General features: G+C 51.4%; 4 protein-coding genes across 4 annotated transcripts; 3 read left to right on the forward strand and 1 right to left on the reverse strand.

Annotated features, from left to right (window-relative positions):
- Positions 1–931: 931 nt before the first annotated feature.
- LOC147663950 (histone H3) lies at positions 932–1,342 on the forward strand. The gene has a single exon (XM_086950104.1). The coding sequence runs from the start codon at positions 932–934 to the stop codon at positions 1,340–1,342; it is 411 nt and encodes a 136-aa protein (XP_086806230.1).
- Positions 1,343–2,211: 869 nt separating this feature from the next.
- LOC147663951 (histone H2B 1.2-like) lies at positions 2,212–2,649 on the reverse strand. Its single transcript, XM_086950077.1, has one exon. The coding sequence runs from the start codon at positions 2,643–2,645 to the stop codon at positions 2,265–2,267; it is 381 nt and encodes a 126-aa protein (XP_086806203.1). The 5' UTR covers positions 2,646–2,649; the 3' UTR covers positions 2,212–2,264.
- Positions 2,650–2,974: 325 nt separating this feature from the next.
- Positions 2,975–3,373, forward strand: LOC147663952 (histone H2A type 2-C-like). The gene has a single exon (XM_086950105.1). It carries the CDS (start codon positions 2,975–2,977, stop codon positions 3,371–3,373), a length of 399 nt encoding a protein of 132 aa, XP_086806231.1.
- A 1,244-nt stretch (positions 3,374–4,617) lies between these two features.
- On the forward strand, positions 4,618–5,005 carry LOC147663953 (histone H4). Its single transcript, XM_086950037.1, has one exon. It carries the CDS (start codon positions 4,656–4,658, stop codon positions 4,965–4,967), a length of 312 nt encoding a protein of 103 aa, XP_086806163.1. The 5' UTR covers positions 4,618–4,655; the 3' UTR covers positions 4,968–5,005.
- Positions 5,006–19,174: the final 14,169 nt, after the last annotated feature.

The following is a 19,174-nucleotide window of genomic DNA, read 5'->3' on the forward strand; positions in this document are numbered from 1 at the left end:
GCCCAAAAAGGCAGCGCCCAAGAAGAAGTAAGGGCTTGCACCGAGACACTGCAAACACAACGGCTCTTTTAAGGGCCACCACCCTGTCTAGAAGAGAGCGTGTTCATCCCCACCTTTGCACCCACCCAATGCCCCACTTCTCAAAAATAAACCGCACAATGCATCCATAGGGCACCTTTCCACGCGCGAGTGCCGCGTGTGATCTTGGCCATATAAACGGCTCTTTCGGGGCTGCGTGGATTGAAATCGGTATAACATAGACAATAAGGGGGTCTGGGAGTTATAAGACCTCCGTTTATAATGCATGTGCAATAACGTGTGTGTCTCGGTGCTTTCACTGTACCCGGGCAGACTCGATGTAGTGTCTGCATAAAGCAGAGGATTGTGCTCTTTCAATCGAGCAGCAGGTAACGGGGGAGTGTTCCAGGGTGAGCAGGGGCGGGTAAGAAGGGGGTCTGGGAGTCATAAGACCGGGGTTTATTATAAACGTGTGTGTGTGTGTGTGTTGGTGCTTTCACTGTACCCGGGCAGACTCGAGCGCAGGTAACGGGGGAGTGTTCCAGGGTGATAAGGGCAGTGTGCTTATGACATCTCGGGCTCCTCTCCCGGGGGACCGGGGTCGAGTCGTCGGCGTGACTAGTAGTGGATGGACGGACACGGAGACAAAGGCTGGCCGAGGCGCGGGCTCCGGCTCCGGCTCCAACTCACGTCATTCAACCGGAGGCTTCTCTTTTATCCACAGCTCATTGGACAGCTAGGCTGCAGCCTCCCGTTCAGTAACCAATCGTTGTACACCGCGGGCTATTTTCGAACGTAGGGCGGTCTCTTCAGCCAACCAGAGCAGCCCTCCGTCTGTGAGGGCATAAATAGAGCTCTTTCCCCGGTAGACGCCATTCTTCCTCGCTCGTCGCTGAGAGAGACCGCTCCCGCCATGGCCCGCACCAAGCAGACAGCCCGCAAGTCCACCGGCGGCAAAGCGCCCCGCAAGCAGCTGGCCACCAAGGCAGCTCGCAAGAGCGCGCCTGCCACCGGGGGAGTCAAGAAGCCTCACCGCTACCGGCCCGGCACCGTGGCTCTCCGCGAGATCCGCCGCTACCAGAAGTCCACCGAGCTCCTCATCCGCAAGCTGCCCTTCCAGCGCTTGGTGAGGGAGATCGCCCAGGACTTCAAGACCGATCTGCGCTTCCAGAGCTCCGCCGTCATGGCCCTGCAGGAGGCAAGCGAGGCCTACCTGGTCGGGCTCTTCGAGGACACCAACCTGTGCGCCATCCACGCCAAGAGGGTGACCATCATGCCCAAGGACATCCAGCTGGCCCGTCGCATCCGAGGCGAGAGAGCCTAAGGAGACAGACCGACCCGAACAACCACCACAACGGCTCTTTTAAGGGCCACCACCCTGTCACCTTTGAGCTTCTCTTATCTGCCATGGCATGGCCTACAGGTTAGGGAGGAGGGGCTGTGAATACCACGAGCACCGGGCAACTTATACCGCTTCTGGGGAAACCAGAGCACTCGGTGTCCACAGTGCACAAACACCTCTTCCACGTGCCCTTCATTTGAAGCGTTGTTTGGGTAGAGGGTTGTGGTAGGGATCCGCGGGTCACAAGCCACCGCTTTTGGGCATCTGTGCTCCCGGTACATCGGGTTCTGAGAGTACCACGAGTACTGGGCAACTTATACAGGCTCTGGGGGTGACCAGAGCCTTCCGTCTTCACAGTGCACAAACACCTCGTCAATGTGCCCATCATTTAATGGCGGCAGGGATCCGCTGGTCACAAGCCAGCGCTATGAGGCATCTGGGCTCCCGGTACATGGGGTTCATGTGTCTGATTTCGGTAGCGTTTGCCCCGGGGCGTATTGTAGCCGTTCCCCTGGGTCTGGAAATACAAACACAACGCTAATTAAACCGGCACACATTAAAGCTGCTCGCCCATAACATGGAAAGCAAATTGCCCGGGAGTAGCTGTGTGAATTGCCAGCAGGTTTATATAACGTCATCGTTACATTACAGTGCATAGGTGGCACTTGGTCCCAGGGAGGGCTCATTCATATAGACATGTTTATTGAAAGAGGCAAAACGGGCTGCCTGCTCCATCGTCCCTCGGTGTGCAGCAAACCCCGGGAGAGCGGCGCTATCTGCGCTCAACATTACCCTTATAAAAACACATATTCTTCTGTCATACTAGGGTTACATTAGCTCTTAGGGGAGGAAGTGGTTGGCCCTTAAAAGAGCCGTTGTGTTCGTTGGGGTGCGCCTGGAAGCCTTACTTGGCGCTGGTGTACTTGGTGACGGCCTTGGTGCCCTCCGACACGGCGTGCTTGGCCAGCTCTCCGGGCAGCAGAAGGCGGACTGCGGTCTGGATCTCCCGTGAGGTGATGGTGCGCCGCGAGTTGTAGAGAGCCAGTTTGGAAGACTCTGCAGCGATGCGCTCAAAGATGTCGTTCACGAAGGAGTTCATGATGCCCATGGCCTTGGAAGAGATGCCGGTGTCCGGGTGCACCTGCTTCATCACTTTGTAAATGTAGATGGCATAGCTTTCCTTCCTGCTCCTCTTGCGCTTCTTACCGTCCTTCTTGGGCGGCTTGGAGAGCGCTTTCTTGGAGCCCTTCTTGGGAGCCGGCGCGGACTTGGCTGGTTCAGGCATGGTCGAGGATCTTTCACCGCGTGCTGTGGAGCCGAGAGAAATCATGTTTGGGCGGCCCCACTTGTATTTATAGCCAGGGCGTGCAAAGCAGCTTCTTCCCGGCTCTCCCTTCTCATTGGCAGGTATAGGCCGGGCCCCCACTTCCTATTGTAATGCGGTTCTGGGACACTGATTGGCTAAACCATAGCACGCCTTCCTCCAATGAGAAGTACTATCAACGACTAGCTGTCAACCAATCAGACGCACCCGAAGTCTTTATATTACCGAGTCCAGCAAAAAGAGCAGTATCATTCTCGCTGTTGTGTGACTGAGACTGTACATCGATCGCCATGTCTGGACGCGGAAAGCAGGGAGGAAAGGCCCGCGCCAAGGCCAAGACACGCTCTTCCAGAGCCGGGCTCCAGTTCCCCGTGGGCCGTGTGCACAGACTGCTCCGTAAGGGAAGCTACGCCGAGAGGGTGGGCGCCGGTGCCCCCGTCTATCTGGCTGCAGTGCTGGAGTACCTGACCGCCGAGATCCTGGAGCTGGCTGGCAACGCCGCCCGGGACAACAAGAAGACCCGCATCATCCCCAGACACCTCCAGCTGGCCATCCGCAACGACGAGGAGCTGAACAAGCTGCTGGGCCGAGTCACCATCGCCCAGGGAGGAGTCCTGCCCAACATCCAGGCCGTGCTGCTGCCCAAGAAAACCGAGAGCCACAAGGCACAGGGCAAAGCAAGCAAGTAAAGGCCCGCAGACCCCCGTGGAAATACACCCTAAACACAAAGGCTCTTTTCAGGGCCATCCACAGACTCCATCAAAGAGCGTATCCGTGCCGAGGTGTTACTCTGGCGGCTTCATAGATGCGGCAGCGCCCGCGCCGTCGCTTCATAGGTGGGACACACTCCAAGCCCTCGGCCCTGCATATAAATGTTGCCCCCGTCCCCAAAGCCCAGCTTCGAGTCCGATATCCATAATGTTTTTTCTAATAAAAATCCTATATTTATTTGGCATCTTTTTGGGGCAGACGACACAACCGGGCGCGAGATGGGGACCGTTACGGGATTGCAGGCGGCCAGACACAGCGGGGTGGTGCCGGTGAGGCCTTTAACGTGTGTTGGGCTCCATTAAACATGTCCGAGGCTTCTGTTCATATTGGGAGGGGGCGCCGAAAGAGAGGGTTAGGCGGGCCGCGGTCACAAGTAGGGGCCGGGAAGAGAGGTGCCTTGGGCTCGAGACGTGGACAGTGTTACGGGGTTGCAGGCAGTCACACACAGCGGGGAGGAGCCGGTGTGGGCTCCATTGAAACATGTCCTAAGCATCTGTTCATATTGGGAGGGGCACGGAACGAGAGGGTTAGGCGGGCCGCGGTCACAAGTGGGGGCCGGGAAAAGGGGTGCCTTGGGCGCGAGACTTGGACAGTGTTACGGGGTTGCAGGCGGTGTCACACAGCGGGGTGGTGCCGGTGTAGGGCTCCATTGAAACAAGTCCGAGGCTTCGGTTCATATTGGGAGGGGGCACCGAACGAGAGGGTTAGGCGGGCTGCGGTCACAAGTGGGGGCCGGGAAGGGAGGTGCCTTGGGCGCGAGACGTGGACAGTGTTACGGGGTTGCAGGCGGCCACACACAGCGGGGTGGTGCCGGTGAGGCCGTTAACGTGTGTTGGGCTCCTTTAGAAATGTCCGAGGCTTCTGTTCATATTGGGAGGGGGGCACGGAACGAGAGGGTTAGGCGGGCCGGTCACAAGTGGGGGCCGGGAAGGGAGGCGTGTGCGTGTGTTTGACTGTGGTCTGTGCGCCGGCGGCAGCAGCTGAGCCAACCCATGACAAAGGCGGGCTGGGAGCCCGCTCTTTTTCAAACGGCAACGGCCTCTCCAGCCCCCGCTCCCTGCAGAGGGCGGGCCGGGGCCGGGCTCTCCCGCCTCACAGGGCGGGCGCTTGGACTCCCTCGCAGGTCCGCAGCTCCTCCATATAATCAGCCGGTGCGGGGGCTGGAGCTATCACTTCTGCTCACAGCACCGAGAGGAGAACATGTCTGGACGCGGCAAAGGAGGGAAGGGGCTCGGCAAAGGCGGCGCCAAGAGGCACCGCAAGGTGCTCCGGGACAACATCCAGGGCATCACCAAGCCGGCCATTCGCCGCCTGGCGCGCCGTGGCGGAGTCAAGCGCATCTCCGGCCTCATCTACGAGGAGACCCGCGGAGTGCTGAAGGTTTTCCTGGAGAACGTGATCCGGGACGCCGTCACCTACACCGAGCACGCCAAGAGGAAGACCGTCACCGCCATGGATGTGGTCTATGCCCTGAAGCGCCAGGGCCGCACCCTCTACGGATTCGGCGGTTAAACACTCGACTTGCCCACGGAAAAAAAAGACAAAACAACCCAAAGGCTCTTTTAAGAGCCGACCACCATGTCTTGTGAGAGCTGGGTCTATGAACTATTATTCCCGCAGCGCAGGGCTCCTATCTAGGCCCCCACTCGGTCGGGAGGGGAGGATGGAGGGAACCCGGGGATTTGCTCCGCAGCCACTCTGCTCGGGAAGGCGGGTTCAGCCCGGCCCAGGGTCCGCCACCGTAGAGCCCTAAACTGGTAACCTAAGGCGGGTTCAGGGGACCTACATCATGGAGCCATGGACTGGGGACCTAAGGCGTGTGTAGCCCGCCCCAGGGTCTCTTTATCCTGAGGCCCGAAACTGGGTAGATAAGGCAGGTTTAGCACGGCACAGGGCTCCGCCATCATGGAGCCCTGGACTGGGGACCTAAGGCGTGTTTATCCCTGCCCAGGGGCCCGCCATCATGGAGCCCTGGACTGGGGACCATAAGGCGTGTTTAGCCCGCCCCAGGGTCCCGTTGTCCTTGGCCCCGAAACCGGAGAGATAAGGCGTGCTTAGCCCGGCCCCGGGGACCGCCACCATGGAGCCCTGAACTGGTAACCTAAGGCGGGTTCAGCCCGGTTCAGGGGCCCACCGTCATGGAGCCCTGGACTGGGGACCTAAGGCGTGTGTAGACCGCCCCAGGGTCCCGTTATCCTGGGGCGACGAAACTCGGGAGATAAGGCAGGTTTAGCCCTGCCCAGGGGCCCGCCGTCTTGGAGGCCTGGACTGGGGGACCTATGCCGACTATTAAGCCCCCACGTAGTGGGGGGTTACAGCACCAGAGCGGGAGACAAAGTTGGAGTTAACGCGGCGGTTCCGCCGATCGGCCATCTGGTCGCATGGCTCAGTGGGCCATCTGGTCGCACCGTTGTGCAGTGACCAGATGGCCCAGTGAGCCTGGCGACCAGATGGCCGGGCGGCGGAACGGCCGCGCTAACTCCAACTTTGTCTCCTGCCCAGGCTCTGTAAGCCCCCACTGCGTGGGGGCTTAATGGTCGATGAAGTCGAGTTCCCATGCAGGCCCATAGGAAGAGGCTGTGGCATCCTGATTCTTGCGGCGAACCAGCATGACCGTTTACGGGTCCCTGTGGGTCTTTAAGCACCCGTTTCAGTTTTTTTCTGTGTGGACAGTTTGGTTCAAGGGGACAATGGCACTACTTCTACCCAGGGCTGGGGAGCTCCGATTCGGGTAAAATTTTCGGTTTTCCCCCTTGCTGGAGGTAAGCAAAACAGAAAAAAAAACGATATATACAATTTTTTTTGTTTAATTCATTGTATACTAACTCTTCAGGTTCAAGGGGACAAAGTCACTTTTCCTACCCAGGGCTGGTGAGCTCCGATTCGGGTAACATTTCCGGTTTCCCCCCTTAGCTGGAGGTCGGCCCAAAAAAAAAAAAAAAAACCTACAAACACATATTTCTATTGTATTGTATTTTTTTTACTATATATAAACATTTTTTTTTTTTTTTTAACTCTCTAGGTTCAAGGGGACAAAGTCACTGTTTCTACCCGAGGCTATGGAGCTCCGATTCGGGTAACATTTCCGGTTTTCCCCCTTAGCTGGAGGTAAGCAAAAAAAAACTATATATACACTTTTTTTTTTAAATTGATTTTATACCAACTCTTTAGGTTCAAGGGGACAAAGTCACTTTTCCTACCCAGGGCTGGTGAGCTCCGATTCGGGTAACATTTCCGGTTTTCCCCCTTAGCTGGAGGTCTGCCAAAAAAAAAATACCTTCATTCAAAAGGTATTTTACATTATCAGATTCTAGCCTTCAGTGTCCCAAGCCCATTTCTAGCCTGCAGGCACAAAGTGGCTATTTCTACACAGGGCTATGGAGCTCCGCGCAGGGTGAGATTCACCCCTGTTACAGTATCAGCACAAGGCTGTGGGCCTGTTTAGTGATAATTGTAACATTTGGTTGAGTTCATCTTCAAAGGGATACAGTTGCTCCTACTAACCTTGGCTATGGAGCTCCGCGCAGGGTAAGATTTCGGGTTATACCCCTGGCTGGAGGTTTGATAAGAAAACACTTTACATGGTCAAAGTGTATTTCACCCCTTTATAGCATCAGGACAAGGCCTTGGGCCTGTCTCCAGCCACCTGTTTTTGTGATGCTTGCCTGCCTAGATGTGTGAAAACCCAACAAATCACATACACAACAGAGTGTATTTAACCCCTGTACAGTTACAGGGAAAGGTCTGCAAGGCCTTGGGCCTACCTCCAGCCTCCCGGCAGCAGTTTTAATGAATCTTGTGACATTAGGAGGTGTTAAGCTTCAAGGGGATGAAGTTGTACCTTCTACCCAGGGTTATGGAGCTCCGCGCAGGGTAAGATTCGAGATTACACCCCTAGCTGGAGGTTTGAAAACAAAGCACTTCATATACTCAACAAAGTGTATTTAACTCCTCTGCAGTTCCAGGAAAAGGCCTGCAAGGCCTTGGGCCTACTTACAGCATCCAGGCACCAGTTTTACTGAATCTTGTGACATTTGGAGGTGTTAAGCTTCAAGGGGATGAAGTTGTACCTTCTACCCAGGGTTATGGAGCTCCGCGCAGGGTAAGATTCGAGATTACACCCCTAGCTGGAGGTTTGAAAACAAAGCACTTCATATACTCAGCAAAGTGTATTTAACTACTTTGCAGTTACAGGAAAAGTCCTGCAAGGCATTGGGACTACTTCCAGCATCCAGGCACCAGTTTTGATGAATCTTGTGACATTTGGAGGTGTTAAGCTTCAAGGGGATGAAGTTGTACCTTCTACCCAGGGTTATGGAGCTCCGCGCAGGGTAAGATTTCAGATGTCACCTCTAGCTGGATGTGTGAATAACCAACACATTACTGACACCACAAAGTGTATTTATCCCCTTTACAGTTACAGGGAAAGGTCTGCAAGGCCTTGGGCTTACCTCTAGCCTCCAGGCAGCAGTTTTAATGAATCTTGTGACATTTGGAGGTGTTAAGCTTCAAGGGGATGAAGTTGTACCTTTTGCCCAGGGTTATGGAGCTCTGCGCAGGGTAAGATTCCAGATTTCACCCATAGCTGGATGTTTGAAAACAAAGCACTTCAAATACTCAGCAAAGTGTATTTAACTACTTTGCAGTTACAGGAAAAGTCCTGCAAGGCCTTGGGGCTACTTCCAGCAACCAGGCACCAGTTTTGATGAATCTTGTGACATTTGGAGGTGTTAAGCTTCAAGGGGATGAAGTTGTCCCTTCTACCCAGGGTTTTGGAGCTCCGCGCAGGGTAAGATTTCAGATGTCACCCCTAGCTGGATGTGTGAATAACCAACACATTACAGACACCACAAAGTGTATTTATCCCCTTTACAGTTACAGGGAAAGGTCTGCAAGGCCTTGGGCTTACCTCTAGCCTCCAGGCAGCAGTTTTAATGAATCTTGTGACATTTGGAGGTGTTAAGCTTCAAGGGGATGAAGTTGTACCTTTTGCCCAGGGTTATGGAGCTCTGCGCAGGGTAAGATTCCAGATTTCACCCATAGCTGGATGTTTGAAAACAAAGCACTTCAAATACTCAGCAAAGTGTATTTAACTACTTTGCAGTTACAGGAAAAGTCCTGCAAGGCCTTGGGGCTACTTCCAGCATCCAGGCACCAGTTTTGATGAATCTTGAGACATTTGGAGGTGTTAAGCTTCAAGGGGATGAAGTTGTACCTTCTACCCAGGGTTGTGGAGCTCCGCGCAGGGTAAGATTCCAGATTACACCCCTAGCTGGAGGTTTGAAAACCAAGCACTTCATATACTCAGCAAAGTGTAATTAACTCATCTGCAGTTCCAGGAAAAGGCCTGCAAGGCCTTGGGCCTACTTACAGCATCCAGGCACCAGTTTTACTGATACTTGTGACATTTGGAGGTGTTAACTTTCAAAGGGTATGAAGTTGTACCTTCTACCCAGGGTTATGGAGCTCCGCGCAGGGTAAGATTTCAGGTATCACCCCTGCCTGGATGTGTGAATAACCAACACATCTCAGACACCACAGAGTGTATTTAACCCCTTTACAGTTACAGGGAAAGGTCTGCAAGGCCTTGGGCCTACCTCTAGTCTCCAGGCAGCAGTTTTAGTGAATCTTGCGACATTTGGAGGTGTTAAGCTTCAAGGGGATGAAGTTGTACCTTCTACCCAGGGTTGTGGAGCTCCGCGCAGGGTAAGATTCCAGATTACACCCCTAGCTGGAGGTTTGAAAACAAAGCACTTCATATACTCAGCAAAGTGTATTTAACTACTTTGCAGTTACAGGAAAAGTCCTGCAAGGCATTGGGACTACTTCCAGCATCCAGGCACCAGTTTTGATGAATCTTGTGACATTTGGAGGTGTTAAGCTTCAAGGGGATGAAGTTGTACCTTCTACCCAGGGTTATGGAGCTCCGCGCAGGGTAAGATTTCAGATGTCACCTCTAGCTGGATGTGTGAATAACCAACACATTACTGACACCACAAAGTGTATTTATCCCCTTTACAGTTACAGGGAAAGGTCTGCAAGGCCTTGGGCTTACCTCTAGCCTCCAGGCAGCAGTTTTAATGAATCTTGTGACATTTGGAGGTGTTAAGCTTCAAGGGGATGAAGTTGTACCTTTTGCCCAGGGTTATGGAGCTCTGCGCAGGGTAAGATTCCAGATTTCACCCATAGCTGGATGTTTGAAAACAAAGCACTTCAAATACTCAGCAAAGTGTATTTAACTACTTTGCAGTTACAGGAAAAGTCCTGCAAGGCCTTGGGCCTACTTCCAGCAACCAGGCACCAGTTTTGATGAATCTTGTGACATTTGGAGGTGTTAAGCTTCAAGGGGATGAAGTTGTCCCTTCTACCCAGGGTTATGGAGCTCCGCGCAGGGTAAGATTTCAGGTATCACCCCTGCCTGGATGTGTGAATAACCAACACATCTCAGACACCACAGAGTGTATTTAACCCCTTTACAGTTACAGGGAAAGGTCTGCAAGGCCTTGGGCCTACCCCCAGCCTCCAGGCAGCAGTTTTAATGAATCTTGTGACATTTGGAGGTGTTAAGCTTCAAGGGGATGAAGTTGTACCTTCTACCCAGGGTTATGGAGCTCCGCGCAGGGTAAGATTCCAGATTTCACCCCTAGCTGCACGTTTGAAAAGAAAGCACTTTACATACTCAGCAAAGTGTATTTAACTCATTTAGAGTAACAGGAAAAGGCCTGCAAGGCCTTGGGCCTACTTCCAGCATCCAGGCACCAGTTGTACTGATACTTGTGACATTTGGAGGTGTTAACCTTCAAAGGGTATGAAGTTGTACCTTCTACCCAGGGTTATGGAGCTCCGCGCAGGGTAAGATTTTAGGTATCACCCCTGCCTGGATGTGTGAATAACCAACACATCTCAGACAACACAAAGTTTATTTAACCCCTTTACAGTTAGAGGGAAAGGTCTGCAAGGCCTTGGGCCTACCTCAAGCCTCCAGGCAGCAGTTTTAATGAATCTTGTGACATTTGGAGGTGTTAAGCTTCAAGGGGATGAAGTTGTACCTTCTACCCAGAGTTATGGAGCTCCGCACCGGGTAAGATTCCAGATTTTACCCGTAGCTGCACGTTTGAAAATAAAGCACTTTACATACTCAGCACAGTGTATTTATCTCCTTTGCAGGTCCAGGAAAAGGCCTGCAAGGCCTTGGGCCTACTTCCAGCATCCAGGCACCAGTTTTGATGAATCTTGTGACATTTGGAGGTGTTAAGCTTCAAGGGGATGAAGTTGTCCCTTCTACCCAGGGTTATGGAGCTCCGCGCAGGGTAAGATTTCAGATGTCACCCCTAGCTGGATGTGTGAATAACCAACACATTACAGACACCACAAAGTGTATTTAACCCCTTTACAGTTACAGGGAAAGGTCTGCAAGGCCTTGGGCCTACCTCCAGCCTCCAGGCAGCAGTTTTAATGAATCTTGTGACATTTGGAGGTGTTAAGCTTCAAGGGGATGAAGTTGTACCTTCTACCCAGGGTTGTGGAGCTCCGCGCAGGGTAAGATTCCAGATTACACCCTTAGCTGGAGGTTTGAAAACAAAGCACTTCATATACTCAGCAAAGTGTATTTAACTCCTCTGCAGTTCCTGGAAAAGGCCTGCAAGGCCTTGGGCCTACTTACAGCATCCAGGCACCAGTTTTACTGATACTTGTGACATTTGGAGGTGTTAACTTTCAAAGGGTATGAAGTTGTACCTTCTACCCAGGGTTATGGAGCTCCGCGCAGGGTAAGATTTCAGGTATCACCCCTGCCTGGATGTGTGAATAACCAACACATCTCAGACACCACAGAGTGTATTTAACCCCTTTACAGTTACAGGGAAAGGTCTGCAAGGCCTTGGGCCTACCTCTAGTCTCCAGGCAGCAGTTTTAGTGAATCTTGCGACATTTGGAGGTGTTAAGGTTCAAGGGGAAGAAGTTGTACCTTCTACCCAGGGTTGTGGAGCTCCGCGCAGGGTAAGATTCCAGATTACACCCCTAGCTGGAGGTTTGAAAACAAAGCACTTCATATACTCAACAAAGTGTATTTAACTCCTCTGCAGTTCCAGGAAAAGGCCTGCAAGGCCTTGGGCCTACTTACAGCATCCAGGCACCAGTTTTACTGAAACTTGGGACATTTGGAGGTGTTAAGCTTCAAGGGGATGAAGTTGTACCTTCTACCCAGGGTTATGGAGCTCCGCGCAGATTAAGATTCCATATTACACCCCTAGCTGGAGGTTTGAAAACAAAGCACTTCATATACTCAGCAAAGTGTATTTAACTACTTTGCAGTTACAGGAAAAGTCCTGCAAGGCATTGGGACTACTTACAGCATCCAGGCACCAGTTTTACTGATTCTTGTGACATTTGGAGGTGTTAACTTTCAAAGGGTATGAAGTTGTACCTTCTACCCAGGGTTATGGAGCTCCGCGCAGGGTAAGATTTCAGGTATCACCCCTGCCTGCATGTGTGAATAACCAACCCATCTCAGACACCACAAAGTGTATTTAACCCCTTTACAGTTACAGGGAAAGGTCTGCAAGGCCTTGGGCCTACCTCCAGCCTCCAGGCAGCAGTTTTAATGAATCTTGTGACATTTGGAGGTGTTAAGCTTCAAGGGGATGAAGTTGTACCTTCTACCCAGGGTTATGGAGCTCCGCGCAGGGTAAGATTCGAGATTACACCCCTAGCTGGAGGTTTGAAAACAAAGCACTTCATATACTCAGCAAAGTGTATTTAACTACTTTGCAGTTACAGGAAAAGTCCTGCAAGGCATTGGGACTACTTCCAGCATCCAGGCACCAGTTTTGATGAATCTTGAGACATTTGGAGGTGTTAAGCTTCAAGGGGATGAAGTTGTACATTCTACCCAGGGTTGTGGAGCTCCGCGCAGGGTAAGATTCCAGATTACACCCCTAGCTGGAGGTTTGAAAACAAAGCACTTCATATACTCAGCAAAGTGTATTTAACTCCTCTGCAGTTCCAGGAAAAGGCCTGCAAGGCCTTGGGCCTACTTACAGCATCCAGGCACCAGTTTTACTGATACTTGTGACATTTGGAGGTGTTAACTTTCAAAGGGTATGAAGTTGTACCTTCTACCCAGGGTTATGGAGCTCCGCGCAGGGTAAGATTTCAGGTATCACCCCTGCCTGGATGTGTGAATAACCAACACATCTCAGACACCACAGAGTGTATTTAACCCCTTTACAGTTACAGGGAAAGGTCTGCAAGGCCTTGGGCCTACCTCCAGCCTCCAGGCAGCAGTTTTAATGAATCTTGTGACATTTGGAGGTGTTAAGCTTCAAGGGGATGAAGTTGTACCTTTTGCCCAGGGTTATGGAGCTCTGCGCAGGGTAAGATTCCAGATTTCACCCATAGCTGGATGTTTGAAAACAAAGCACTTCAAATACTCAGCAAAGTGTATTTAACTACTTTGCAGTTACAGGAAAAGTCCTGCAAGGCCTTGGGCCTACTTCCAGCAACCAGGCACCAGTTTTGATGAATCTTGTGACATTTGGAGGTGTTAAGCTTCAAGGGGATGAAGTTGTCCCTTCTACCCAGGGTTATGGAGCTCCGCGCAGGGTAAGATTTCAGGTATCACCCCTGCCTGGATGTGTGAATAACCAACACATCTCAGACACCACAGAGTGTATTTAACCCCTTTACAGTTACAGGGAAAGGTCTGCAAGGCCTTGGGCCTACCCCCAGCCTCCAGGCAGCAGTTTTAATGAATCTTGTGACATTTGGAGGTGTTAAGCTTCAAGGGGATGAAGTTGTACCTTCTACCCAGGGTTATGGAGCTCCGCGCAGGGTAAGATTCCAGATTTCACCCCTAGCTGCACGTTTGAAAAGAAAGCACTTTACATACTCAGCAAAGTGTATTTAACTCATTTAGAGTAACAGGAAAAGGCCTGCAAGGCCTTGGGCCTACTTCCAGCATCCAGGCACCAGTTGTACTGATACTTGTGACATTTGGAGGTGTTAACCTTCAAAGGGTATGAAGTTGTACCTTCTACCCAGGGTTATGGAGCTCCGCGCAGGGTAAGATTTTAGGTATCACCCCTGCCTGGATGTGTGAATAACCAACACATCTCAGACAACACAAAGTTTATTTAACCCCTTTACAGTTAGAGGGAAAGGTCTGCAAGGCCTTGGGCCTACCTCAAGCCTCCAGGCAGCAGTTTTAATGAATCTTGTGACATTTGGAGGTGTTAAGCTTCAAGGGGATGAAGTTGTACCTTCTACCCAGAGTTATGGAGCTCCGCACCGGGTAAGATTCCAGATTTAACCCGTAGCTGCACGTTTGAAAATAAAGCACTTTACATACTCAGCACAGTGTATTTATCTCTTTTGCAGGTCCAGGAAAAGGCCTGCAAGGCCTTGGGCCTACTTCCAGCATCCAGGCACCAGTTTTGATGAATCTTGTGACATTTGGAGGTGTTAAGCTTCAAGGGGATGAAGTTGTCCCTTCTACCCAGGGTTATGGAGCTCCGCGCAGGGTAAGATTTCAGATGTCACCCCTAGCTGGATGTGTGAATAACCAACACATTACAGACACCACAAAGTGTATTTAACCCCTTTACAGTTACAGTGAAAGGTCTGCAAGGCCTTGGGCCTACCTCCAGCCTCCAGGCAGCAGTTTTAATGAATCTTGTGACATTTGGAGGTGTTAAGCTTCAAGGGGATGAAGTTGTACCTTCTACCCAGGGTTGTGGAGCTCCGCGCAGGGTAAGATTCCAGATTACACCCCTAGCTGGAGGTTTGAAAACAAAGCACTTCATATACTCAGCAAAGTGTATTTAACTCCTCTGCAGTTCCTGGAAAAGGCCTGCAAGGCCTTGGGCCTACTTACAGCATCCAGGCACCAGTTTTACTGATACTTGTGACATTTGGAGGTGTTAACTTTCAAAGGGTATGAAGTTGTACCTTCTACCCAGGGTTATGGAGCTCCGCGCAGGGTAAGATTTCAGGTATCACCCCTGCCTGGATGTGTGAATAACCAACACATCTCAGACACCACAGAGTGTATTTAACCCCTTTACAGTTACAGGGAAAGGTCTGCAAGGCCTTGGGCCTACCTCTAGTCTCCAGGCAGCAGTTTTAGTGAATCTTGCGACATTTGGAGGTGTTAAGGTTCAAGGGGAAGAAGTTGTACCTTCTACCCAGGGTTGTGGAGCTCCGCGCAGGGTAAGATTCCAGATTACACCCCTAGCTGGAGGTTTGAAAACAAAGCACTTCATATACTCAACAAAGTGTATTTAACTCCTCTGCAGTTCCAGGAAAAGGCCTGCAAGGCCTTGGGCCTACTTACAGCATCCAGGCACCAGTTTTACTGAAACTTGGGACATTTGGAGGTGTTAAGCTTCAAGGGGATGAAGTTGTACCTTCTACCCAGGGTTATGGAGCTCCGCGCAGATTAAGATTCCATATTACACCCCTAGCTGGAGGTTTGAAAACAAAGCACTTCATATACTCAGCAAAGTGTATTTAACTACTTTGCAGTTACAGGAAAAGTCCTGCAAGGCATTGGGACTACTTACAGCATCCAGGCACCAGTTTTACTGATTCTTGTGACATTTGGAGGTGTTAACTTTCAAAGGGTATGAAGTTGTACCTTCTACCCAGGGTTATGGAGCTCCGCGCAGGGTAAGATTTCAGGTATCACCCCTGCCTGCATGTGTGAATAACCAACACATCTCAGACACCACAGAGTGTATTTAACCCCTTTACAGTTACAGGGAAAGGTCTGCAAGGCCTTGGGCCTACCTCTAGTCTCCAGGCAGCAGTTTTAGTGAATCTTGCGACATTTGGAGGTGTTAAGGTTCAAGGGGAAGAAGTTGTACCTTCTACCCAGGGTTGTGGAGCTCCGCGCAGGGTAAGATTCCAGATTACACCCCTAGCTGGAGGTTTGAAAACAAAGCACTTCATATACTCAACAAAGTGTATTTAACTCCTCTGCAGTTCCAGGAAAAGGCCTGCAAGGCCTTGGGCCTACTTACAGCATCCAGGCACCAGTTTTACTGAAACTTGGGACATTTGGAGGTGTTAAGCTTCAAGGGGATGAAGTTGTACCTTCTACCCAGGGTTATGGAGCTCCGCGCAGATTAAGATTCCATATTACACCCCTAGCTGGAGGTTTGAAAACAAAGCACTTCATATACTCAGCAAAGTGTATTTAACTACTTTGCAGTTACAGGAAAAGTCCTGCAAGGCATTGGGACTACTTACAGCATCCAGGCACCAATTGTACTGATACCTGTGACATTTAGTGGTGTTAAGCTTCAAGGGGAAGTAGTCACACCTTCTACCCAGGGTTAAGGAGCTCAGCGCAGGGTAAGATTTCAGGTTATTCCTCTTGCTGGAGCTGATAAAGCACAACACTTCACATGCTCAATAAAGTGTACTTCACTCCTTTACAGTATCAAAACATGGCCTTTTGCCTGTTTCCAGCCTCCAGGCACCTGTGTTTTTAAAACTTGTGACATTTGGAGGTGTTCAGCTTCAAGGGGATGTAGTCGCACCTTCTACCCAGTGTAATGGAGCTCCGCGCAGGGTAAGATTTCAGGTTTCACCCCAGGCTGGAGGTGTGAAAATAGAACACTTACCATACACACCAAAGTGCATTTAACTCCTTTACAGTGTCGGAGCTAGGCCTGCAAGGCCCTGGGTGTGTTTCCAGCCTTCTGGCACCAGTTTTACCGATACCTAAGTCATTTGGGGTTGTTAGGCTACAAGGGTATGAAGTCACACTGTCTACCCAGGGTCATGGAGCTCAGCGCAGGGTAAGATTTCAGGTTTCACCCCTGCTGGAGGTGTTAAAGCAAAACACTTCACATGCCCAATACAGTGTATTTCACTCCTTCACAGTATCAGGAAAGGCCTGCAAGGCCTTGGGCCTACTTCCAGCCTCCAGGCATCAGTTGTACTGATAGTTGTGACATTTGTAGGTGTTCAACTTCAAGGGGATGAAGACGCACCTTCTACCCAGGGTTATGGAGCTCAGCGCAGGGTAAGATTACAGATTTCACCCCTAGCTGCACGTTTGAAACGAAAGCACTTTACATACTCAGCAAAGTGTATTTAACTCCTTTGCAGTAACAGGAAAAGGCCTGCAAGGCCTTGGGCCTACTTCCAGCCTTCAGGCACCAATTTTACTGATATCTGTGACATTTGGTGGTGTTAAGCTTCAAGGGGAGTAAGTCACACCTTCTACCCAGGGTTAAGGAGCTCCGCGCAGGGTAAGATTTCTGGTTATTCCCCTGGCTAGAGGTGTGAAAAGAAAACCCTTCACATGGTCAATAAAGTGAAGTGCACCCCTTTACAGTATCAGGACAAGGCCTGCAAGGCCTTGTGCTTGTTTCCTGGCTCCGGGCACCAGTTTTACTGATGCTTGTGACATATGCAGGTTTTCAACTTCAAGGGGATGAACTGGCACCTACTACCCAGGGATATGGAGCTCAGCGCAGGGTAAGATTTCAGGTTTCACCCCTGGCTGGAGGTGTGAAAACAAAACACTTCACATGCCCAATGAAGTGTATTTCACCCCTTTGCATTATCAGGAAAGGCATGCAATGCCTTTGGCCTATTTCTAACCTCCAGGCACCATTTTTTGTGACACATGTAACATTTGGAGATGTTAATCTTCAAAGGGATACAGTTGCTCCTTCTACCCAGGGCTATGGAACTACGCGCAGGGGGAGATTGCAGGTTTTCCCCTTGGATGCAGGCGGAGAGGTAAAACGCTTCCCTCAAATCCAAGGGGAAAGGCTGCAATCTTACCCTATGCCGAGCTCCGTAGTTCTGGGTAGAAGGAGTGCCATTGTCCCCTTGCAGCTGAGCACATCATAATTTCACAATTATCACTAAAACGTGTGTTTGGTGAATAGAAATGTGCCCATGTCTCTGCAGGCCAAGGCATGATATTTCAAATGGGTGCATGTACCTTTTAGGCTAGGTGAAGTGTTTTCATTTCTTCACCTCCACCCGTGAGGGAAATGTTGAATCTTGCCCTGCGTGGAGCTCCAAATCCCTGGGTAGAAGGAGTGACTTAGTGCCCTTGAATCGGAAAACCCCATAATGTCACAAATATCACTAAAGCAGGTCCCTGGAGGCTAGAAATGCCCCAGTGCCCTGAAGGCTCTATTCTGATATGGTGACTGTTTTTTTGTGCAGTTTTGGTCCATGTGAAGTATTTTATTCTTACACCTCCATCCCAGGGAAAGGCGTGAAATCTTTCCCTGTGCGGAGCTCCATATCTCGGGGTAGAAGGACTGACTTTGTCCCCTTGATTCTGGAAACCTCATTGTGTCAGATATATTACTAGAACAGGTTCCTGGAAGCTAGGAATGGGCCTGGGTACCTGAAGGGTAAGATCTGAAACTGTGAATGGTGTTCATGTACGTTTTGGACTATGTGAAGTGTTTTCTTTGTGTTTCCTTCTACCTACATATAAGGCGAAACCCTGTAATTAGACCTCAACCAGGCTGCCATGCGCAGAATCTGATTTGTGGGCACAGGTCGCACTCTTGACATCCCATTTGATTCAGGAGTGGTCCCCACCCCAGCCATCGAGCTCAATACAACAGTGATAGTCAAAGGCCTCACTCTGTAGTGTGGGATGTATGTTGTAACAATCAGATTGCGGTACATTACATTGCTGTTTTAGGGGCTTTCCACGACTTGCGCGGGAGGGCGCTCTACACTCAGGAATAGTATGATTTACTATTCCAACTCCAGCCTAAGTAAGGTAGGGAAGGTGTTGGAATTGCAAATCGCACTATTCCTTAGTCTAGTGCGCCCTCCCGTGCAAGTCGTGGAGAAGACTTGCGTTGTAAATGCAGCGATCGAAATGTACAGCGGTGTTTTGACCGCGTTGTTATGGTCGGGTCCCGTCCAAAGATGTCACCTGACATGTAAACCTAACTCCAGCTGTGAAAATCAGCTCAGCAGAGGGCCTCCGTGCAGGTACTGGGGTCACCGTTTCAGGTGCATTCACACCCTCTGCTCTCACTCTGGGTGCCATTAAGCATGTAGGTCTGACTCGGCCGCCTGCCTCTATGGTGTCACTGTGTGTTTATTATGTTTACTGTGCCCCCGTCTCGTCCAGCTCGGTGCTTGGCAGTGAATGCCCTCGGCCTGCATGTGAAGCTACCAGCGCGCAGCCGCCTTGTGATGCCCGTGAGTCTTGATGCCGGACCGTGCCCCGCTGCTTGTGAAAGTCCCCCCGGCTGCCCCGGAGCCTTGGGTGCCACAGCCGAGGGTGCAGGCGCGCGGCGAGGGCCCCCCTGGCCCCCGGGGGGCCGGGTCTCTCTGGCGTTGTCTCCGCTCCCCGCGCTCGGCCGGCGGAGCCCTGTGTTACTTCGGCCCGGTGCAGGAGGCGCTCCCCGCGGCCCCCGGAGCCCCATGGTGACTCCACTTGGCCCGCTCCCTGCAGGAGGCCCCTCCCGCCCGCGGGCCGCCGCTCCCGGCCTCAGAGCGCGAGGGTGGACCGGGGAAAAGGGTCCCGGAGCCCGGGATTCCGGTCACGGAGGCGTCAGCCACCGGGGGAGGGCAGAGATTCACGGCGGATTGCAAGCCTCTGTGGACGGGGTCGGCTGAAACGGGGGCGGGCACGGGAAGGGGCTGAAGCTGGGCTTCTTTTCATGTGTGCACGGGAGCGTGTGTTTAACGGATTGTGGTTTAAAACTTTGAAACTCCGA

The sequence above is a fragment of the Lissotriton vulgaris genome, unplaced genomic scaffold, assembly GCF_964263255.1.
Source record: "Lissotriton vulgaris unplaced genomic scaffold, aLisVul1.2 SCAFFOLD_728, whole genome shotgun sequence".
Lineage (NCBI taxonomy): Eukaryota > Metazoa > Chordata > Amphibia > Caudata > Salamandridae > Lissotriton > Lissotriton vulgaris.